At 40.0% G+C, this 16,944-nt stretch overlaps 1 protein-coding gene across 3 annotated transcripts in view; it reads right to left on the bottom strand.

Moving 5' to 3' along the window:
* PEX5L (peroxisomal biogenesis factor 5 like) overlaps window positions 1–16,944 on the bottom strand; it is a 173,196-nt gene that overhangs the window by 4,224 nt on the left and 152,028 nt on the right. For all 3 annotated transcript variants that reach the window (XM_029215455.1, XM_029215454.1, XM_029215456.1), the window contains 6 exons: window positions 11,622–11,738; window positions 9,233–9,376; window positions 5,902–5,972; window positions 4,404–4,601; window positions 3,568–3,733; window positions 3,026–3,183 (listed from right to left, as the gene is read on the bottom strand). In XM_029215455.1, the coding sequence (XP_029071288.1) occupies window positions 3,026–3,183; window positions 3,568–3,733; window positions 4,404–4,601; window positions 5,902–5,972; window positions 9,233–9,376; window positions 11,622–11,738 (854 nt within the window). The remainder of the gene's footprint in view (window positions 1–3,025; window positions 3,184–3,567; window positions 3,734–4,403; window positions 4,602–5,901; window positions 5,973–9,232; window positions 9,377–11,621; window positions 11,739–16,944) is intronic.

The raw sequence follows: 16,944 nt of genomic DNA, 5'->3' as shown, positions 1-16,944 counted from the left end.
TGAGAAGCCCGCGCACCACAACGAAGTAGCCCCCACTCACTGCAACTAGAGAAAGCCCACGCGCAGCAACGAAGACCCAATGACCCAACACAGCCAAAAATAAATAAATTTATTAAAAGAAAAAGTCTACAAATACAAATGCTGGAGAGGGTGTGGAGAAAAGCGAGTCCTTGTACACTGTTGGTGGGAATGTAAACTGGTGCAGCCACTATGGAAAACAGTATGGAGTTTCCTTAAAAAACTAAAAATAAAGCTACTGTATGATCCAGCAATCCCACTCCTGGGCATATATCTGGAAAAGATGAAAACTCTAATTTGAAAAGATACATGCATCCCATTGTTCATAGCAGCACTATTTACAATAGCCAAGACATGGAAACAACCTAAATGTCCATTGACAGACGAATGGATAAAGAAGATGTGGTGTGGTACACACACACACACACACACACACACGCACACACACAATGGAATATTACTCAGCCATAAAAAATAAAAAAGAACGAAATAGCGCCATTTGCAGCAACATGGATGGACCTAGAGATTATCATACTAAGTGAAGTAAGTCAGTCAGAGAAAGACAAATATATGATATCACTTATTTATGGAATCTAAAGAAAATGATACAAATGAACTTGCTTACCAAACAGAAACTGACTCACAAGACACAGAAAACAAACTTATGGCTACCAAAGGGGAAACGTGGGGGAGAGATAAATTAGGAGTTTGGGATTAATAGATACACACTCTATATATAAAATAGATAAACAACAAGGATTTACTGTACAGCACAGGGAACTATACTCAATATCTTGTAATAAACTATAATGGAAAAGAATCTGAAAAAATATATATCTGAATTACTTTGCTGTACACTAGAAACTAACACAACATTGTAAATCAACTATACTTCGATTTTGTTTTAAAAAGGCCTCCTTTAGTGAACTCAATATGTCTATGTGTACATATGTATTTATTTACATCTCTCCTTGCTCCAAAAGAAGGGCCTAAGGTGTCATAAAGTACATAAGAACCAACCTAGTCAGTGAATAAAGGTAGTAAAGATAACATCAGGTTAGGGAAATCAGACAGAGCCAGGAATGAAGCTAGTATACGGAACGGACAGCACAGATTTGACTCCGGCCCTTTGTGGAGCTGCGGTAAAGAGAGGGCCTCTGCAGTGGCACATTTCACAACATCCACAAAATAAAACAAACCTGCTGCTCAGGAATCACTCAGCTATTCTTGGTTTTGACCTAAGATCCTCATAGAAGACAGAGTGTAATCCAGTGACTAATGTTCTTTCTAAGATCCTTTGAGTATAAGTGCAGCAACTAGTTTCTAAAGCTTCAATATTTGCCAGTGGCACAATGCTCTAACGCAGTTCAGAGACAGCAGTTCTTCAGATGTCAAAAGACTGCAATCCAGTTATGCAGCTCTCTCATGACTTATCTAAATAATAATAATAATCATGATGATGGCAATGGTAACACTCATAATAATAGTGCCTACTAGGTATTGAGCATCTGCTCTGTGCTAGGCAATTACATTTAACCTGCACAATAATCCTGCAAGGGGGATTCCCCGGTGGCACAGTGGTTAAGAATCCACCTGCCAATGCAGGGGACACAGGTTCGAGCCCTGGTCCGGGAAGATCCCACATGCCGCGGAGCAACTAAGCCTGTGTGCCACAACTACTGAGCTTGCGCTCTAGAGCCTTCGAGCCACAGCTACTGAAGCCCACGTGCCTACAGCCCGTGCTCTGCAACAAGAGAAGCCCGCGCACCGCAACAAAGAGTAGCCCCCGCTCGCAGCAACTAGAGAAAGCCCGTGCACAGCAACGAAGACCCAGTGCAGCCAAAAATAAATAAATTTACTAAAAAAAAAAAAAAAAAAAATCCTGCAAGATAGATACTATTACCTCTTTGTTTTTATGCAAGTGAAGAAATTGAGGCTCAAAGTTATATGCCCAGAGTTATAAAACCAGTAAACGGCAGAGCTATGATTTGAACCCAAATCTGTCTGATCCTAAGAGCCTGGCTCTTTCTGAGAATGAGAAAGGGTTTACATTTTTTGTGGAGTTTAAAACTAACATTAATTTCTCTCTTTTTTTTCCAATTATGAAAGTAATACCTGGTTTAGAAAATAGAAAAAAATAGGAAAAGAAAGAAGAAAAAAATCACCCAAACTTTTGGTCATTTATGGTCCGTGTTGATGGGGAACAGACAGAGGATATAGACCTGAATGATAATGAGGAGGTCAAAAGAGGAGAAAGACATTTCAAACTCTAAACCCACCATTTAAAAATCTGTTCCTTTTTCTTTTAATAACTAACTTTACTGGTAAATTAGGTTTAGAACAGCGGTCCCCCACCTTTTTGGCACCAGGGACCAGCTCCATAGAAGACAATTTTTCCACAGCCGGGGGTGGGGAGATGGCGGTGACGCGGGCGGTGACGCGGGCGTTGACGCGGGCGGTGACGCGGGCGGTGACGCGGGTGATGGGGGCAGCAGATGAAGCTTCGCTCTCGCTCACCCACCACACACCTCCTGCTGTGTGGCCCGGTTCCTTACAGGCTGCGGACCCATACTGGTCTGCGGCCCGGGGGTTGGGGACCCCTGGTTTAGAAAACCTGAATTCTTGGTTGTGCTTTGCCAAAAACTGGCCTTGAGACCCTCTTGAGTCATTCTGCTGGGTTCCCTCGTTCCCACCCCGCCACGGTTCTTTTCTTCCTTACCTGGGAAATGAAGGGTTGAACTGCTCATGTTTCTCAAAGAGTTGCCCTTGGGGGTGTTAAAAATGCAGATGACTTATCCTAAGCCCCAATCAATCAAAATCTCTGGGAGAGGGGCCTGGGAATGTACATTTCACAAGATGCCCCAATGATGGATCTGAAGGTTTGAAACTTACTCTTAACAAGAGGAGATTACAAAAGGAGGTATTTTTACTGGGAAACCACCTTTCAGATTATTTAACCTCAGCCCTGAGCGTGGCTCTTGGTTGTTAGCCTGCTGCCATACTTCACCTGTAGGCGCCCAGGTTGATGCAGCTTATCCCCAGGTTGTATCTGGACCGGATGAAGCCTGGCTGAATCTCCAGCGCTCGTGTGTAGGCCTCCACGGCTTCCTCGCTGCGGTCTCCGTTTGCCAAGGTGGCCCCGAGGCGGTTCCATAATGAATAGTCCTGATGACAAAATTAGAGCTCTCTAACAACCCCTAGAAGCCACAATGACAGAGTATTCCCCTGTTCCCTGCTGAAAGATGATAGCTAAAACTGTATCCAATGCTCATGGACAAGGACCATGACAGGTGAATTACTCAAAAATCTTTATGGACAACCCTCTGAAATGACTTTCATTCATCAAAGAGCAGCTACTATTTGATGCTGTCAGGCAAATCATGTTTCTATTTTAGGTATCTAAGTATTAACAGCCACTGTAGCATATCAGTACTGATCACTTTAAACCACTGGATGCAGGGAAATAAAGTGCCGCAGAAATGCACAAAACGTAGCCCGTGAAAACTTATTTTTAACAGAGAATCTTATGGTTTCTTGCTGTGCACTTACCTCTGGCCGAACAGTTAAGGCAGCATTAAATGCATCTATTGCTCTATTAAATTCTCCCCTCAGGTGGAACAGTACCCCCAGACCTGTCTGTAGGTCTGGGTCGATCATATCTCCATTTTGGTGGGCAGCTTCTAGATATAATTCCTTCACTCCTTCCAGAACAGAGCTACAAGGGAAACGAGTTAGATTTGTAATGCAAATAGTCTGAACATAAGTGACTTACTAGTATGTTTGCTGTTTCAGGGGAACAGACTGGAAAAATCTTGCTTAAAATATCTTAGCTTAATGAGAGGACTATTAATATTGTAGGTTAAAAAATACCTGCTGATTTTCACGAAATATGTTGTTGTACACAGATAAGACTGTGCTAAGTAAGGTCTTGATGAGGAGAGTTCCATGGACCCTATGATGACAATGTAGAAAACCCCAGGGCTAAGTTTACTAAGGCTTGAGTGAGAATTTAACATCATGATTTATTGCTGATAGAAACAAAATTCCCAGAAGAAAGGACTTTCCTTTTTCCCCACACCTAATTCTCAGGCTTTACAAAACTTGGCACATTGGTATTTATTATAACTTATTTTAGGTTAATTATATGTCCAGAGCATTTGGCTTTGAAATACAGTACTCAGATAAACGTCTGGGAGTGTCCACAATGTAGGTCATTTGCCCAAAGTTTGGCTCTGGTCTCGGCATCAATCTTTGTGGTCAGTGCTGCTCTTCCAGCAGAATGCTGTCCTACAAACCATCCTGAAATGGGTGGTGGTGGGGACCGAGGCTCATTAGTTGCCCTGAAGGTGATTGTGTACACGGATGTAATTTAATGAGAAGGATACCTATCAACGGGAGACTTTGACATCCGCCGGGTGAGGCCTGGAGACCCCTTCTTGCTCTTCACAAGGTATTTGTACTTTGGATTTTGCTTAATCCAATTTTTTAAAGCTTCACAGGCATCCTGCTGATGTCCGGTGTTAGTGTAACTCACAGCCAAAGCCATCAAAGCTTTCAGGTTGTTGGGCTGCAATTCTAAGCACCTGAAAGAAGGCAAGATAAAAGCCAATTTCAGATTTTTTTTGGAGCCAGAGTCTGAACAGTTCTTTAGAAAATTGGAGGTCTCAGTTAAATGGTGCAAAAACATTGCTAAGTTTATGTTGTCTCCGGAAATACCGTATTTATCTACATGAAAATTGGGACCTCTGCATATTTTTAAGAAAGTTAAAACTCAGCCTGATTAGTGCTAGATTTGGTAATTTTAATGAAATGGTTTAAAAACAATAGAAAATGAGGCTAATCCTGCATATAATTTATTAGTAATTAATCTAATGAGAAGTAGGGAATATCACTATCTTAATGCCGATCTACTATCAACATATTAAATGTATCTTGTCCACAGAGCAAACTGACTTGAACTAAATTTGGATGTTAAGAAATGGAAGACTGTACAGTTTCATAAAGGAGAGGGAAATTCCCCATGTTTCAACTACTAGTGTGGGTTTAGGAGGCACTGGCTACAGCTGCTCCCCCTCATGCTACCCCACTGGCCGCTGGCAAGGGCTTTTCAAATTTTGATGTGCATGAGAATCATCTGGGGATCTGGTAAAATGCAGATTCTGATCTAATAGGCCTGGGGGTGGGGGCAGCCTGAGGTTGTGCAGGTACGACAAGCTCCCAGGTGATGACGATGCTGGTGATCTGTGGATAAGACTTTGCTTAGCAAGCCCTAGACAGAACCTATATCAGTTCTTTAGGAAGAGATTACATATATATGGATGTATAATAAATATATTTATTTATAAGAAAGAGTAGGGAAGGGGAAAGTCTATTTGGTAGGGGCTATTTTCCCAGGGTTTAAATAGGGGCTCTAATCAAGTAAGATGTGATTCTACACCCACCAAAGTGGTCTAGAACTTTAGTCAGGGGTTCAGGATGCTGAAACTATCTCAGGAGATTCTCCATAGACACATGGAACTAAAATTACATTGAGATTATTTTGAGTATGTTTTTCCTGAAGAAAACTTTCAGATGCCACAAAAGGCTAGAAAGCTAAAAAGAACTATTGATTCAACGAGTCTACTTTATGACTGACTGCTTTTGACGTAGACTCTTTTGTGCCAATGAAGGCCAATTTGTAGTTGGTAAAACACTGCAATTTAAGAACATGATGTCTTCATAAATTGTTTTCCAGAGCTAAATGGAAGTAATATGTGGCATCTTGGCACTTATCCTGGTCACATTTTTACAGTGTACTTAAGGGTCAAAGGACAAATCTGAAACCACAGAAGTCCATTAAGAAGTGTCCATCAGGCCCATGATTTTGCACTTAGCTTCATCTACCTCTGGAGGGCGACAATAGCTGCTTGCTCATTTTCATTCTCTGCCTGGGTTATCCCGAGGAACTGCCATGCCTACAAAAAACAACTGATGTCAACATTACAAGAGTAAGCAGAATCACTCATGTGCTTTAGTTGGTTCGTTTAAATGTGACAGATCCCTCTGTGCAGAGCAGCCTGTCTCGGTTGTGAGAGTCTTGTAAAAGGGAAAAACATCACATGCATTTCTTCATTCAAACTCTCTTGTGACATCTGGGTCAAGATTCTCTGTCATTATTTACAAGCTCTAAGTATTTATTCTCTCCTGTGGCTCATGGAAACCTCTGAGTTTCTGAGATTTCATGATATTAGGTATCTTAAAATCAAAAGATAAATATATAAAACGATGCATCTATCAGGAAAAGAGGTAGAAAAATAACTCAGAAATGTAGCTAAATAGTCTAAAGTTTACAATAAGGAACCTGAAGATGTACAAAATAGAATTAGTTTGTATAAATGAAAGTTAAGCAGTTATTATAAGAGGTAACAGGAAATTTAGGAACTAGGGGAAACAAAACGAACCCCGCTACAATGTGTTCACCACTTAATATTATCATCGTTAAAAAGCAGAAAACACATATAAAATGCAATATAATGTATATATAATTTTATAGTCTACATTTACACTTTATATTACATTATCAGCACTTTCATGTTTTTATAAAATCTCCCTTATATTTTTTAATTTAAATTTTGTTAAACAGATATCCCATTATTCCCTCAACCAATTCCCTTGTTCCTCTACGTTGTTTCTAATCCTTTGCAATGGTCAATAATGTGAAGAATATCTTCAAACAGATAACTTTTTCCACATCTGGAATGAAAATTTTTAATATAAAATATTTCTACTTGTATACTTATAAGAACAGTACTTCTTACACCATTACAAGTGCAATACGCATCAACAAAACCTCTCATTACACACATTGTCCTCAGATTTGCTGGGGGTGTATCAGAGTCTTAGGAATTTTAAAAGATTTGCGTAACTCTCTTCTTTGAGAAGCAATGCTATGAACATTTTAAAACAGAACTCTATGAAAACATAGGGAGTCATCTTAAAGTCCTGTAAAAACTGTATCGGCTTTTTCCCTCATGGGTTATTATTACACATACCATATAAACTCATAAAAAAATACTAAGTATTTCTACCCCCAGAATATCAGTGATTCTTTTAAATCTTTCAAACATATACAGAGCAGCTTCTAATTTGATTTCACCTTTCATACATCTTAGAATGCTTCTTAAGAAAAGATTGATGAAACAGTCTTTCTCTGGGGGCATCTTCCTAGCCTTTGGGTGTGGTGTCATTTTTACCATTCATAGATCGTCCATTATCTTAGCGTTGGGCTCTCCATCGATTGAGAAGCCCTGGGTCCTGGTCTAGGATCCATCAGTTACCAAGTGTCCCATTTTCTCAGTTATGAACCTGGGATAATAATGTATACCTTTTTATTAAACTTCCCAGGGTTGTTGCGTCAAATGATATAATATATATGAAAACACATAGCACTTAGAAATGTAAGATGACACTATTTTGTTGGGAGGGTTGTAGTTTCCTCTTAACGCAATGACTTTCTCTTCTACATTGATACTTAGATCTTTTAAAAATACCAATATTTTGGTTCAGAATTTTAAAAATACCAATATTTTGGTTCAGAATTCCAACTCTCAATTCAATCTCATTTCACTGTCAACATTTTGACTAACAAGATACTAGGTGCTTTAAGTAGTATCAATAATTAGTTTACTTGTTCTTTCTATACAAACTAAGTACAAACAATAATAATGATAAAGGCTAAACATTGATGTGTCAGGCATTAAACTGGGCATTTTATTTGTATGAACTTATCCTCACGACACCCAATGAGATAGTTATAATTGTGATTTCCATTTTACATGTGAGGAAACTGAACCTTAGAGGGTTTAAATGGCTGGTCCCAGATCGCGTGGCTCATGGCTAACAAGTGGTAGAGCAGGGATTTGAACCCACGTGGTTAGGATAGCAGAGCCCAGAGGCTTAAGCACTGTTCTGTACTTCATTCTCAGCGCTGCGCATATAACACATTTCTGCAAAGTCCTCTGGCAATATCCCCCTATAAGATGTTTCCTGAAAATTACAGACTAAGAAAGAAGATTTGATACCTGCCAGTGTCTTATTACAGGCCTTTGCAGTTTGGGAAAATTAGTGGACCAAAATAAAATTGCAGAAGCCTCTTTGGTGTCTCCCAGTCTCCATCTCCACTCACCCTTCATGTCTCAGAGAAAGGGGCTTTTCTAACATGTGAATCTGATCGTGTCCCATAGTGGTTCCCCATGGCTTTCAGGATGAAGTTCAACTCTTGGCTACCTCTTCTTCCCCCCTCTCCTGCCACTGTCTCCTCCCCTTCTCACCATGGATCCAATGTTTCCTGTCCCTCTGCTCACCCACAAACCATTCCCTCTTAAAAACAGCTGGACTCCCCTGCAGTTTTTAATCCTCTCTCCCTCAAAATTCAGCTTTGGATTCACTTGGAGGGGAAGGCTGGGTCAGAACCCTTGCTCTCGGCTCTCCTGTGCGTACTCTGACACTGCATTTATTATTCTACATTGACTTATTTACTTGTCTTCCAGATAGATCACAAACGTGTCCTTTCAACTGGTCCATTTTTTTCTACCTCTTCAATATTTTAGGACTTCCCTGGTGGCGCAGTGGTTAAGAACCTGCCTGCCAATGCAGGGCACACGGGTTCGAACCCTGCTCCGGGAAGATCCCACATGCCGCAGAGCAACTAAGCCCACGAGCCACAACTGCTGAAGCCCAGGTGTCTAGAGCCCATGCTCTGCAATAAGAGAAGCCACCTCAATGAGAAGCCCGTGCACTGCAACGAAGACCCAATGCAGCCAAAAATAAAAATAAATAAATTTATAAAAAAACAAAATTTAAGCCAATGCCTGGCACAATTCTCGGGACACAATATGTGCTCAATAAATGCTGAGTGAGTAAATCAAGGGTGAGATATGGTATGGCTCTAGACCCAGACAAAATCATACTCTGCCCCATGAAAACTACTGCTGAGCCTCTAGGTTGGCAGTTTTGGTTTTTTGTTTCTTGTCTCCACCTTTTATTTTTGGGCACTGTAGACACTGCAGATTTGGTTAGAAAATAGGTACCTATTTGTAACTTTCAAACACATATCAGGCTTAGCCACGTTAACTCCTTTGGGAAACTTTACTTGATGAAAATGCCACCTAGCAGAAATCTCTGTCACCCTCTGTCCGCCCCTTTCCAAGCCCGGCAGGATGAAGGGAAATGACACCTCTGCATCTCCAGGGTCCTGAAGAATTGCTGCCTCCATGAACAGGATGGTAACTGGCAGGTCCCCTTCCTTCAGCCTTTTTAAGCCTTCTTCAAATGCTCCAGGCCAGTCCTTGAAGGGGTTTTCAGTGTGAAAGTAATATCCCTACAACACAGAGGGGCCAACACAGATCCATTGATTTCACTCTTCATTGTTATATTCAGTCAGTTCTTTTTTAATTTGAATTCAATTAATTTTATTTAAGTTATTTGATTAATTTCAATTAAGTATAAATTGCTCTTTTTCCCCTTATTTTGACTGTGGTACATTTTCATTGTGTAAATGTTAGATAATCTTATTTTGTTATCGAATAATATGAAAAGAAACAAAAAGTTACCTATAATGTCATGACTTAAATATGATCACTGCTAATATTCTGGAGTTTGTCTTCCTTCTGGCATTTCTTTTGTTCTTTTTGTTTTAGCCATTTCCCCATAAGATTTTTAAAATGCTGACTTTTGGGACGTATTTTTGCTAAGTGCTGCCACTCACTTCCTTGAAATGTTAATACCACATACTGCATATCTGTTTATATACAGTGGCCCTTTGGAGGGCTACAAACCACTGTAATATCTAAGATTTATTTCACCTTCTACTCCTCAAACCAGTTTTTGTCCCATTGGGGGGCTGTATCTCTCCACTGAGAATGTATGCTTTAAAGTTACGATCTTTTATTGCAAAAATTTAAACAATACAGAATGTACAAATAATCTTCTAGTATTTTTCTGAGTATATAAGTTAAATAAGTTCATACTATATATGCAGGTTTGTAGCTTAAGCCCCGCTTAATTTTAGTTATTAAAATTATTTATATTATGCTAAAATTTAATCAATCCTCTTGATGGACATTCAGGTTACTGCCAATTTTTTGTTGTTGTTGTTATCATAAATAAAGCTACAGTGAAAGCCTCATGCTCAAATCTTTGTCTGCATGTGATTATTACCTTAGTTTAGGATAGACTTCTAGAAGGATTTATTATGCTAAAGGCTATGAACTATTTTGAGACCCTTGATATATGTAGCTGAATTGTTTTTGAGAAAGTATGTCCTGACAGACTCTCATCAGAAGTATCAGAGATATTATTTGTTGCAACCTTAGTAGCAGAGGTTTATTGTCATAAAATCCTTCCAATTTGATAGATACAAATAAGCTAGCCTGCTGATGATGCTACTAAGGTCTTTGAATACATCAAATGGAGACCTTCACTCTCCATAGGTGCTTAGAAAGACAAAACTCTTTGTCAAAATCCATAGGGTATGACCAGCTTACGTAGTGGTGTTAGGGACATGGGGCCCTGGGAGTGGGGAGCTCTGGTGCATGGATTACAGCCCAGAGACTGATGTTCTGCATCAATGTTCTCTCTTCTCACTCTCGATTTCTTTGTGGAAAACTAACCTAATTAGTTTTAATGAGATGGTTGATCTGACTTTATGAGATTTTTGCCTCACCTACTGTGGGACAGAGAATACTGGAAGAAGAAAGACATTTCAATGACTACATAGATTGCTAATCCCATAAGATCAGAGACTATTCATCACAGTCCCCAGTATCTAGAGCAAACAGTAAAATTTGTTGGGTTGAACTAAATAACATGGAAGGTATCCAGAACCGAGTATGACTGAGAATTCCTCTACCACCAAAAAACATAACATAAACCTTTATATATTCACGTTTCCCCTGTGAAAGAAAATTCAATCTTTCCATCTCTTTCTTTCAAGTCATTTACACTTATTTCTCAAGTGTTTTCTTTTTCCCAAGTGCTTTTAAAAGCACAAATCCTAGAGCAACTGGGACTTCATGGGTAATTGGACTGGCTGCTGACTGTACTCACATATTTGCTGGGGCTCTTCTCAGGGGAATATCTCCGAGGAATCCCCTTGGGACCTGACCTGGTTGTGTGAAGTGTATCTTTTCCACTGAGTTCTTTGCTAGCTGCATAAAGACCACCTGTGAAATACAGCCCTAAGCCCCCCTTTTTACCCCCCTGCCCACTGATATCACTTCTGTCAGCTTACTGACGTGGCTCAGGCATTGTGGGATTAGCCCAGTTCTTGTTCTAACCCGCCCTCAGTGTTAGTTCAGTAACTGGCCAAGGTCTGGTTGGCTGCCAAACTGTCTTAACATTGATAAAAAAAAATAAGGGTATTCCATTCTAGCTTTGCTGCCTTCACGCATTGGAAGATTACACTGTTTTCACGTGCCAGAATTTCTTATAGGTCAGATTGACATGAAATTGTTTGTTTAATTCTTGGAATTTTTTTCACAAAATAGTTATCAACTAATTTATAAAAATATGATCCACAGAGGTTGAGAAAACTGGTCAGCATATGTAAGAAGAAAAATGATCACCTTCTCGCTAGCTGAGATTGTAACCTGGTTCTGGGCTTCTTGGTTCTCCGATATCCAGTTCCTCCGGGCCATTTCTTCCCATTCTGCTTGCATCTTATCCCAAAACTCTGTATCTGACTAGGAGACAGGAAAAATGAAGAGAGATAGATTTAAGAACATGCTATATAATTTGGTTTATTTCCAGAGAGACAGTTTTCCTCATAGATAAAAATGAGTTCTGAGGAGGAATAAAGTGTTCAAACTGGCCACATCCAATGATACTCATGGTTGAAGAGCTTCTGGAGGGCACTCAGTGCTCAAAGTGTCAAACTAGATTAGTTCCGACTTTCTCCAGGAGGAAAATAGTTACCATCTGAGGAACGAGGATCACATAAACCAAATTCAGCTATAAATCCATTCCTTGAACAGTTTCAAGTGTGGGTACCAGGCACACACTTTAGGAAGGGCAGTCTCTCCTAGAGTTGCTCCTAGGCTATGAGGAACTAGAGCAACTGCTTTGGGACTGGCTGGGCAGTGACTTGGGGGGGCAGCTGGCCATGGACAAGGGAAAGCAACATTGGTTGATCCTACTTTGTACCAAGCACTGTGCTAGGAGAAAACTGAGTCTAGAGGGTTATGGTCATAAAGCTGGGATTGCACAGGATCTGAACCACAGTCTGGATTCTAAGCTCATGCTCATCACCTTATGGCAAACGTGGCTTCCTGGTGCTAAAGAATGAAGGAGAACAGCTTTGGGCGTGAACTCGACTGAGACCTCTTCAAGGTATGTATGTATGTACGTATGTATTTATTTTGGGCTATTTTGGGTCTTGGTTGCTGCGAGCTGACTTTCTCTAGTTGCACCGAGTGTGGGCTACTCTTCGTTGTGGTGCGCGGGCTTCTCTTGTTGACGAACATGGGCTCTAGGCACATGGGCTTCAGTAGTTGTGGCACGTGGGCTCAGTAGTTGTGGCTCACGGGCTTAGTTGCTCCGCAGCATGTGGGATCTTCCCAGACCAGGGCTCGAACCCACGTTCCCTGCATTGGCAGGCGGATTCCCAACCACTGCGCCACCAGTGAAGCCCTTCAAGGTCTTTTCTATGGCAGGATGATTTTTTTGAAAAATACTGCTTTGTGTTTTCCTCTTTATAACTTTCAAGTCTTCCAAAAGGGACACCAGGCCATTAGCTCTCCTTTACCTCAGGGGAAGTATGTGTTCCTGGACTGAGGCAGAATTTTTCTTCAAGATCTGTCCCTGGTTGGCTTCTAGTTTACTAAGCCTGAAGAGAGTACTTGAGGTGTCCTGGGGGCGGGGGAGGAAAAAGAGGCAAGTATCATAAAGAACTTAAGAGAGGAGGGGGAATTTGCAGGGGCAGGAAAAGAGAAGGAGGGTGGTGGGTTCTGAGAGGAGTGGGAGATGATGCTTAGGTTTTAGGTATTTCTCTGGCAAATTGGCCCAACCTCCCAGAGGATGACAGAGGGTGTGCTAGGAACTCTGATCCTCATATGGCAGAGAAGTAGAGAGAAACTGGATTTTGAGGAACCACTTGGGGCTTGGTTGGCTGTTAGCAGTCAGCATGACAGACAAGAGGATGGAGGCTCTGTCCTTGTTTTCTGGCACCACATAAGCCTTCCATATTTGGTGCCTAAGACTGTTACCTGCTGGTTTGGTAAAAGAGATGCTTGGAAACCACTTTATTTTCCTTAAAGAAAACAAAGAGATGGGTATTCCTTGAACACCTGAGTCTGAGATCCAATTTCTCTGCAAATCTCAATTTCTGTGATTCTAAATTCTGTGACTTGTTGATATCCAATCAAAGGTTGTTCTTTTATCTTTTAATCCTCCCAGTCTCACCCTCTACTCCACCCTCATGCCTGGGTGGTGGTTGTTCTGTGGTGGCACCTCTTCTTCAAAGTTGCTCTGAATGATAATTATAAGCTTATTTCTTCTGAATACACACATGCAGGGAAAAAGGGCCAGCCCAATGTGATTAATCCCAGGCTACTAAGTAATAAATAGTACTTTTTGTTCTCCTTCTTTATTACGTCCAGAGTACTCATTCCTACCCCGGATACGGGTCCTGTACCTTCAGTAGAGGCCTTCCCTCAACAAAGGCTCAGGACAGCAGGCATCTGGATAATCTGTGTCTGATATGCTAGAAGCCCATGGAATGGATACCACTTACCCAGGTTAAGGTTAGGAATAATATTCAAAATTTCTTTTTCAAAGAGTCTTTCTAGTAGAACACCAAATTGTGCCAACAGAATGATCCCAGATATACAACAGCTAGATAAAACACTAGAAGGAGATATCCTACCATGTTAGGAGTAATCTGTCTTTGAATGAAGGGATGACGGGTGATGTTTTTCTCACTTTTTTTGCTCTTCTGTACTTCCTGAATTTTCTATAAGTATTTTTTTTTATAATTTAAGAAAGGTTAAAAAATAATAAAAAGAAAAATTATCTTTCCTTTTTAAAATACCAGGAAACCTGCACATTTAGATACTGAGGAGATGCTTTCTTAAATAGCTTTTTAAAAATGCAGGTTGAGCTTGTCTGCATAGAAACAGAGAAATCTATCAAGTGAATTTTATAATGTTTACTGACTTTCTGAAGCCCCCTGATAGGTGATGTGAAATGCCAAAGACCTCAAGTACTTTCTAAGGTAGTTAAGTTCCCTTAGTGAGATTCCTTGTAATCTAAAGCAATTACAAGTCTTTTGAATGAAAGAATGAGGAAGATTTTGTAATGTGTACATCTCTATTACAAAAGTCACCTTTCCTGCAGTTTCAAATTAGAGCAGTTAGATGAATAAATAAGACTGCTGTGAAAAGAGAACCTCAGTTGAGGTGGAGCTGTCAGGCCCTAATTTCATGAGATACACCAGGAATGACTTGTTACCACTTAGAATAAGTTCTGCTGACTAATTAAAGTGCATCGCACAGTTTCATTTAATTACAGAAGACTACTTTTAGCACAATCAATTTTCATCTGGTCTCAGAATCCAGACTTCATTCACGTAAGTGCAATTAACACTGCTTCTTTTCTATTCCTAATCAATTTCAGAGAAACCTGAAACATATTTGAATTTTAAACATTTTAGACATGACTGAGGAGATTTTACATATTGATGATTTTCTTAGCTGTTCTGGGATGCTGGTGGATTGTTTTTTACACTCTCTAGGTAATAAATTATCTGCTTACACCAGAAACGAGCTATTATTTGCAATCCATTTTCATTTTTAAAATAGCTTTCTGATTATAACAATGGTAGATATTCATTAAAAACTTGGGCTGTGCAGTATAGTGGTTAAGAACAGACACTTTCTCCTCATATGACCCTGGGAACAAATTCTGGCTCCATCATTGGCCTTCTGCAAGTCCTTTAATATCTCCAGGTCGCATTCTCCTTATCCTTGAAATGAAGATAGACTAGTGGTCTTGGTTAGTCATTATTAGGACTAAAAGAGGAAGTGTGTCTCTGGCATAAAGCACATGGTAAATGCTCAGTAAAAGTAGGTGTGCGTACTAGTGCTTTTGTACCATTGAGAAAAATATAAAGAATGAAACAAAAATCACCCATAACCTCAAAGCTCAAATACACATCTGTGAGTATTTTGGTGTTTTAATTTTCTGTATATATCAGTACATACCCTCTTCTAGATACCTTTCCCCTCTTCAGTTAAAGTTTTCCTTTCTGCCTAATTATTCAAAAATAAGAGCAAGGTTAAGAAGATTATTGCAAAAATGGACTGTTATGTGGCAATTAAAATGGAATTTATGAAGAGTTTATTACAACATGGAATAGGCCTTGATTTATAATGTTCCTTGATATGTAGTATGATCACAATGATAGAAAACAAGTAATGTGTGAGGAAAAAAAGACTATAGAGAAATGCACCCATGGTACTGAGTTCATGAGTTGGGATTATGAGGAATTTGCCCCATCACCTTCCCTTGTACTTTTCAGCATTTCCCAAATCTTCTATTGCTAGCATGTATTATTTTAGTGAAAAAGTAAGATTTGCTTAAAATAAGCTTACATCTTTTCAGTTTCAATTCCTCCATGACGTTTTCTCCAAAGACCCTACACTACAGCAATCTCTTACCTCTCTGAATTCCAATACCCATATTCTCGATCAGTGGTTTCGAAGAAAAGAGGTATGTACTAGCAGCTGCCATTGTCCCTGTGAACTTGAGCAAGTCATTTAAACCCATCTGTACATTATTTTTTATCATTTGTAAAGTGAGAAGACTGAGCTCATTCGATAATAGCTCAGACTTCTTTGTCTGTGCAGATTAACTCAGAAGATCAGAATAAGGGGGAAGGGAGAACACAGTACAGGATCACATTTTTTTTTGGAAGGGGGCTTCTAGCCTGTTCACTGATCTCCAAAAATTATATACTTTAAAACATTTCTCTAAAAGTATGTTTGACATTTTCCTTTCACTTTTTTTTTTTTTTTTTTTTTGCGGTACTCGGGCCTCTCACTGCTGTGGCCTCTCCCATTGCGGAGCACAGGCTCCGGACGCGCAGGCTCAGCAGACATGGCTCACGGGCCCAGCCGCTCCGTGGCATGTGGGATCTTCCCGGACAGAGGCACGAACCCGTGTCCCCTGCATCGGCAGGCAGACTCTCAACCTCTGTGCCACCAGGGAAGCCCTCCTTTCACTTTTTGATTGTAAAACTAGTATATAAAAATTTCTATAAGAACCATGACAAAATTAAATATTAATTAAAATATAAAGAATAAGAAAATAAGCAATTTAATTTAGAACCAGGGAATTTTAAGGGATAGCAGCATATTATCAGCTCCCATTCACCAGTCTATTTTGGTTATCTTGAGTTTAAGTAGAGTTCCTTTCAATTTTGTGGGTCAAACATAAGTTGCTTAGAAACATCCTGGGGTTGTGTTGTGAAGGAACTGATCTATGTGAGATTAAATGTCAATTCTGCTTGTGAGGAGTCTGACTTTCCTTTTGCCGCTTTAGATATCCATTGATCAACTGTCACTGGATCAAAACTTAAAAAAAAAAGAAAAAACCCACCCACCAACCAACCCATTCTGCATATGCAAAAGAAAAGAAAGTATCCCTTGCAAGGTGAGGAATGAAAAATCACTATGCAAGTTTGGATAAAGTACTTGCCACAATTAACAATTTTCATTGATCTAGTAGCCCAGGCTGTTGAAGAGTGGCTGAAATGTCCCCACTCACATCACTTGTTGACTGACAGCTCAGTGTTAGTTGAGGATTCCATGTGGCTGCCCAAAGAACATATTCGACCTGAGGCTGCAATCAAAGATGTGTAGCATCCTGATCAAGGATGGAATTTTTTTTCAA

The sequence above is a fragment of the Monodon monoceros genome, unplaced genomic scaffold (genome assembly GCF_005190385.1).
Source record: "Monodon monoceros isolate NGI ecotype Baffin Bay Population unplaced genomic scaffold, NGI_Narwhal_1 Super_Scaffold_11, whole genome shotgun sequence".
In the NCBI taxonomy this organism is placed as follows: Eukaryota; Metazoa; Chordata; class Mammalia; order Artiodactyla; family Monodontidae; genus Monodon; species Monodon monoceros.
The sequence above is the reverse complement of the archived record's forward strand: the minus strand, read 5'-3'. Positions and strand labels throughout refer to the sequence as shown.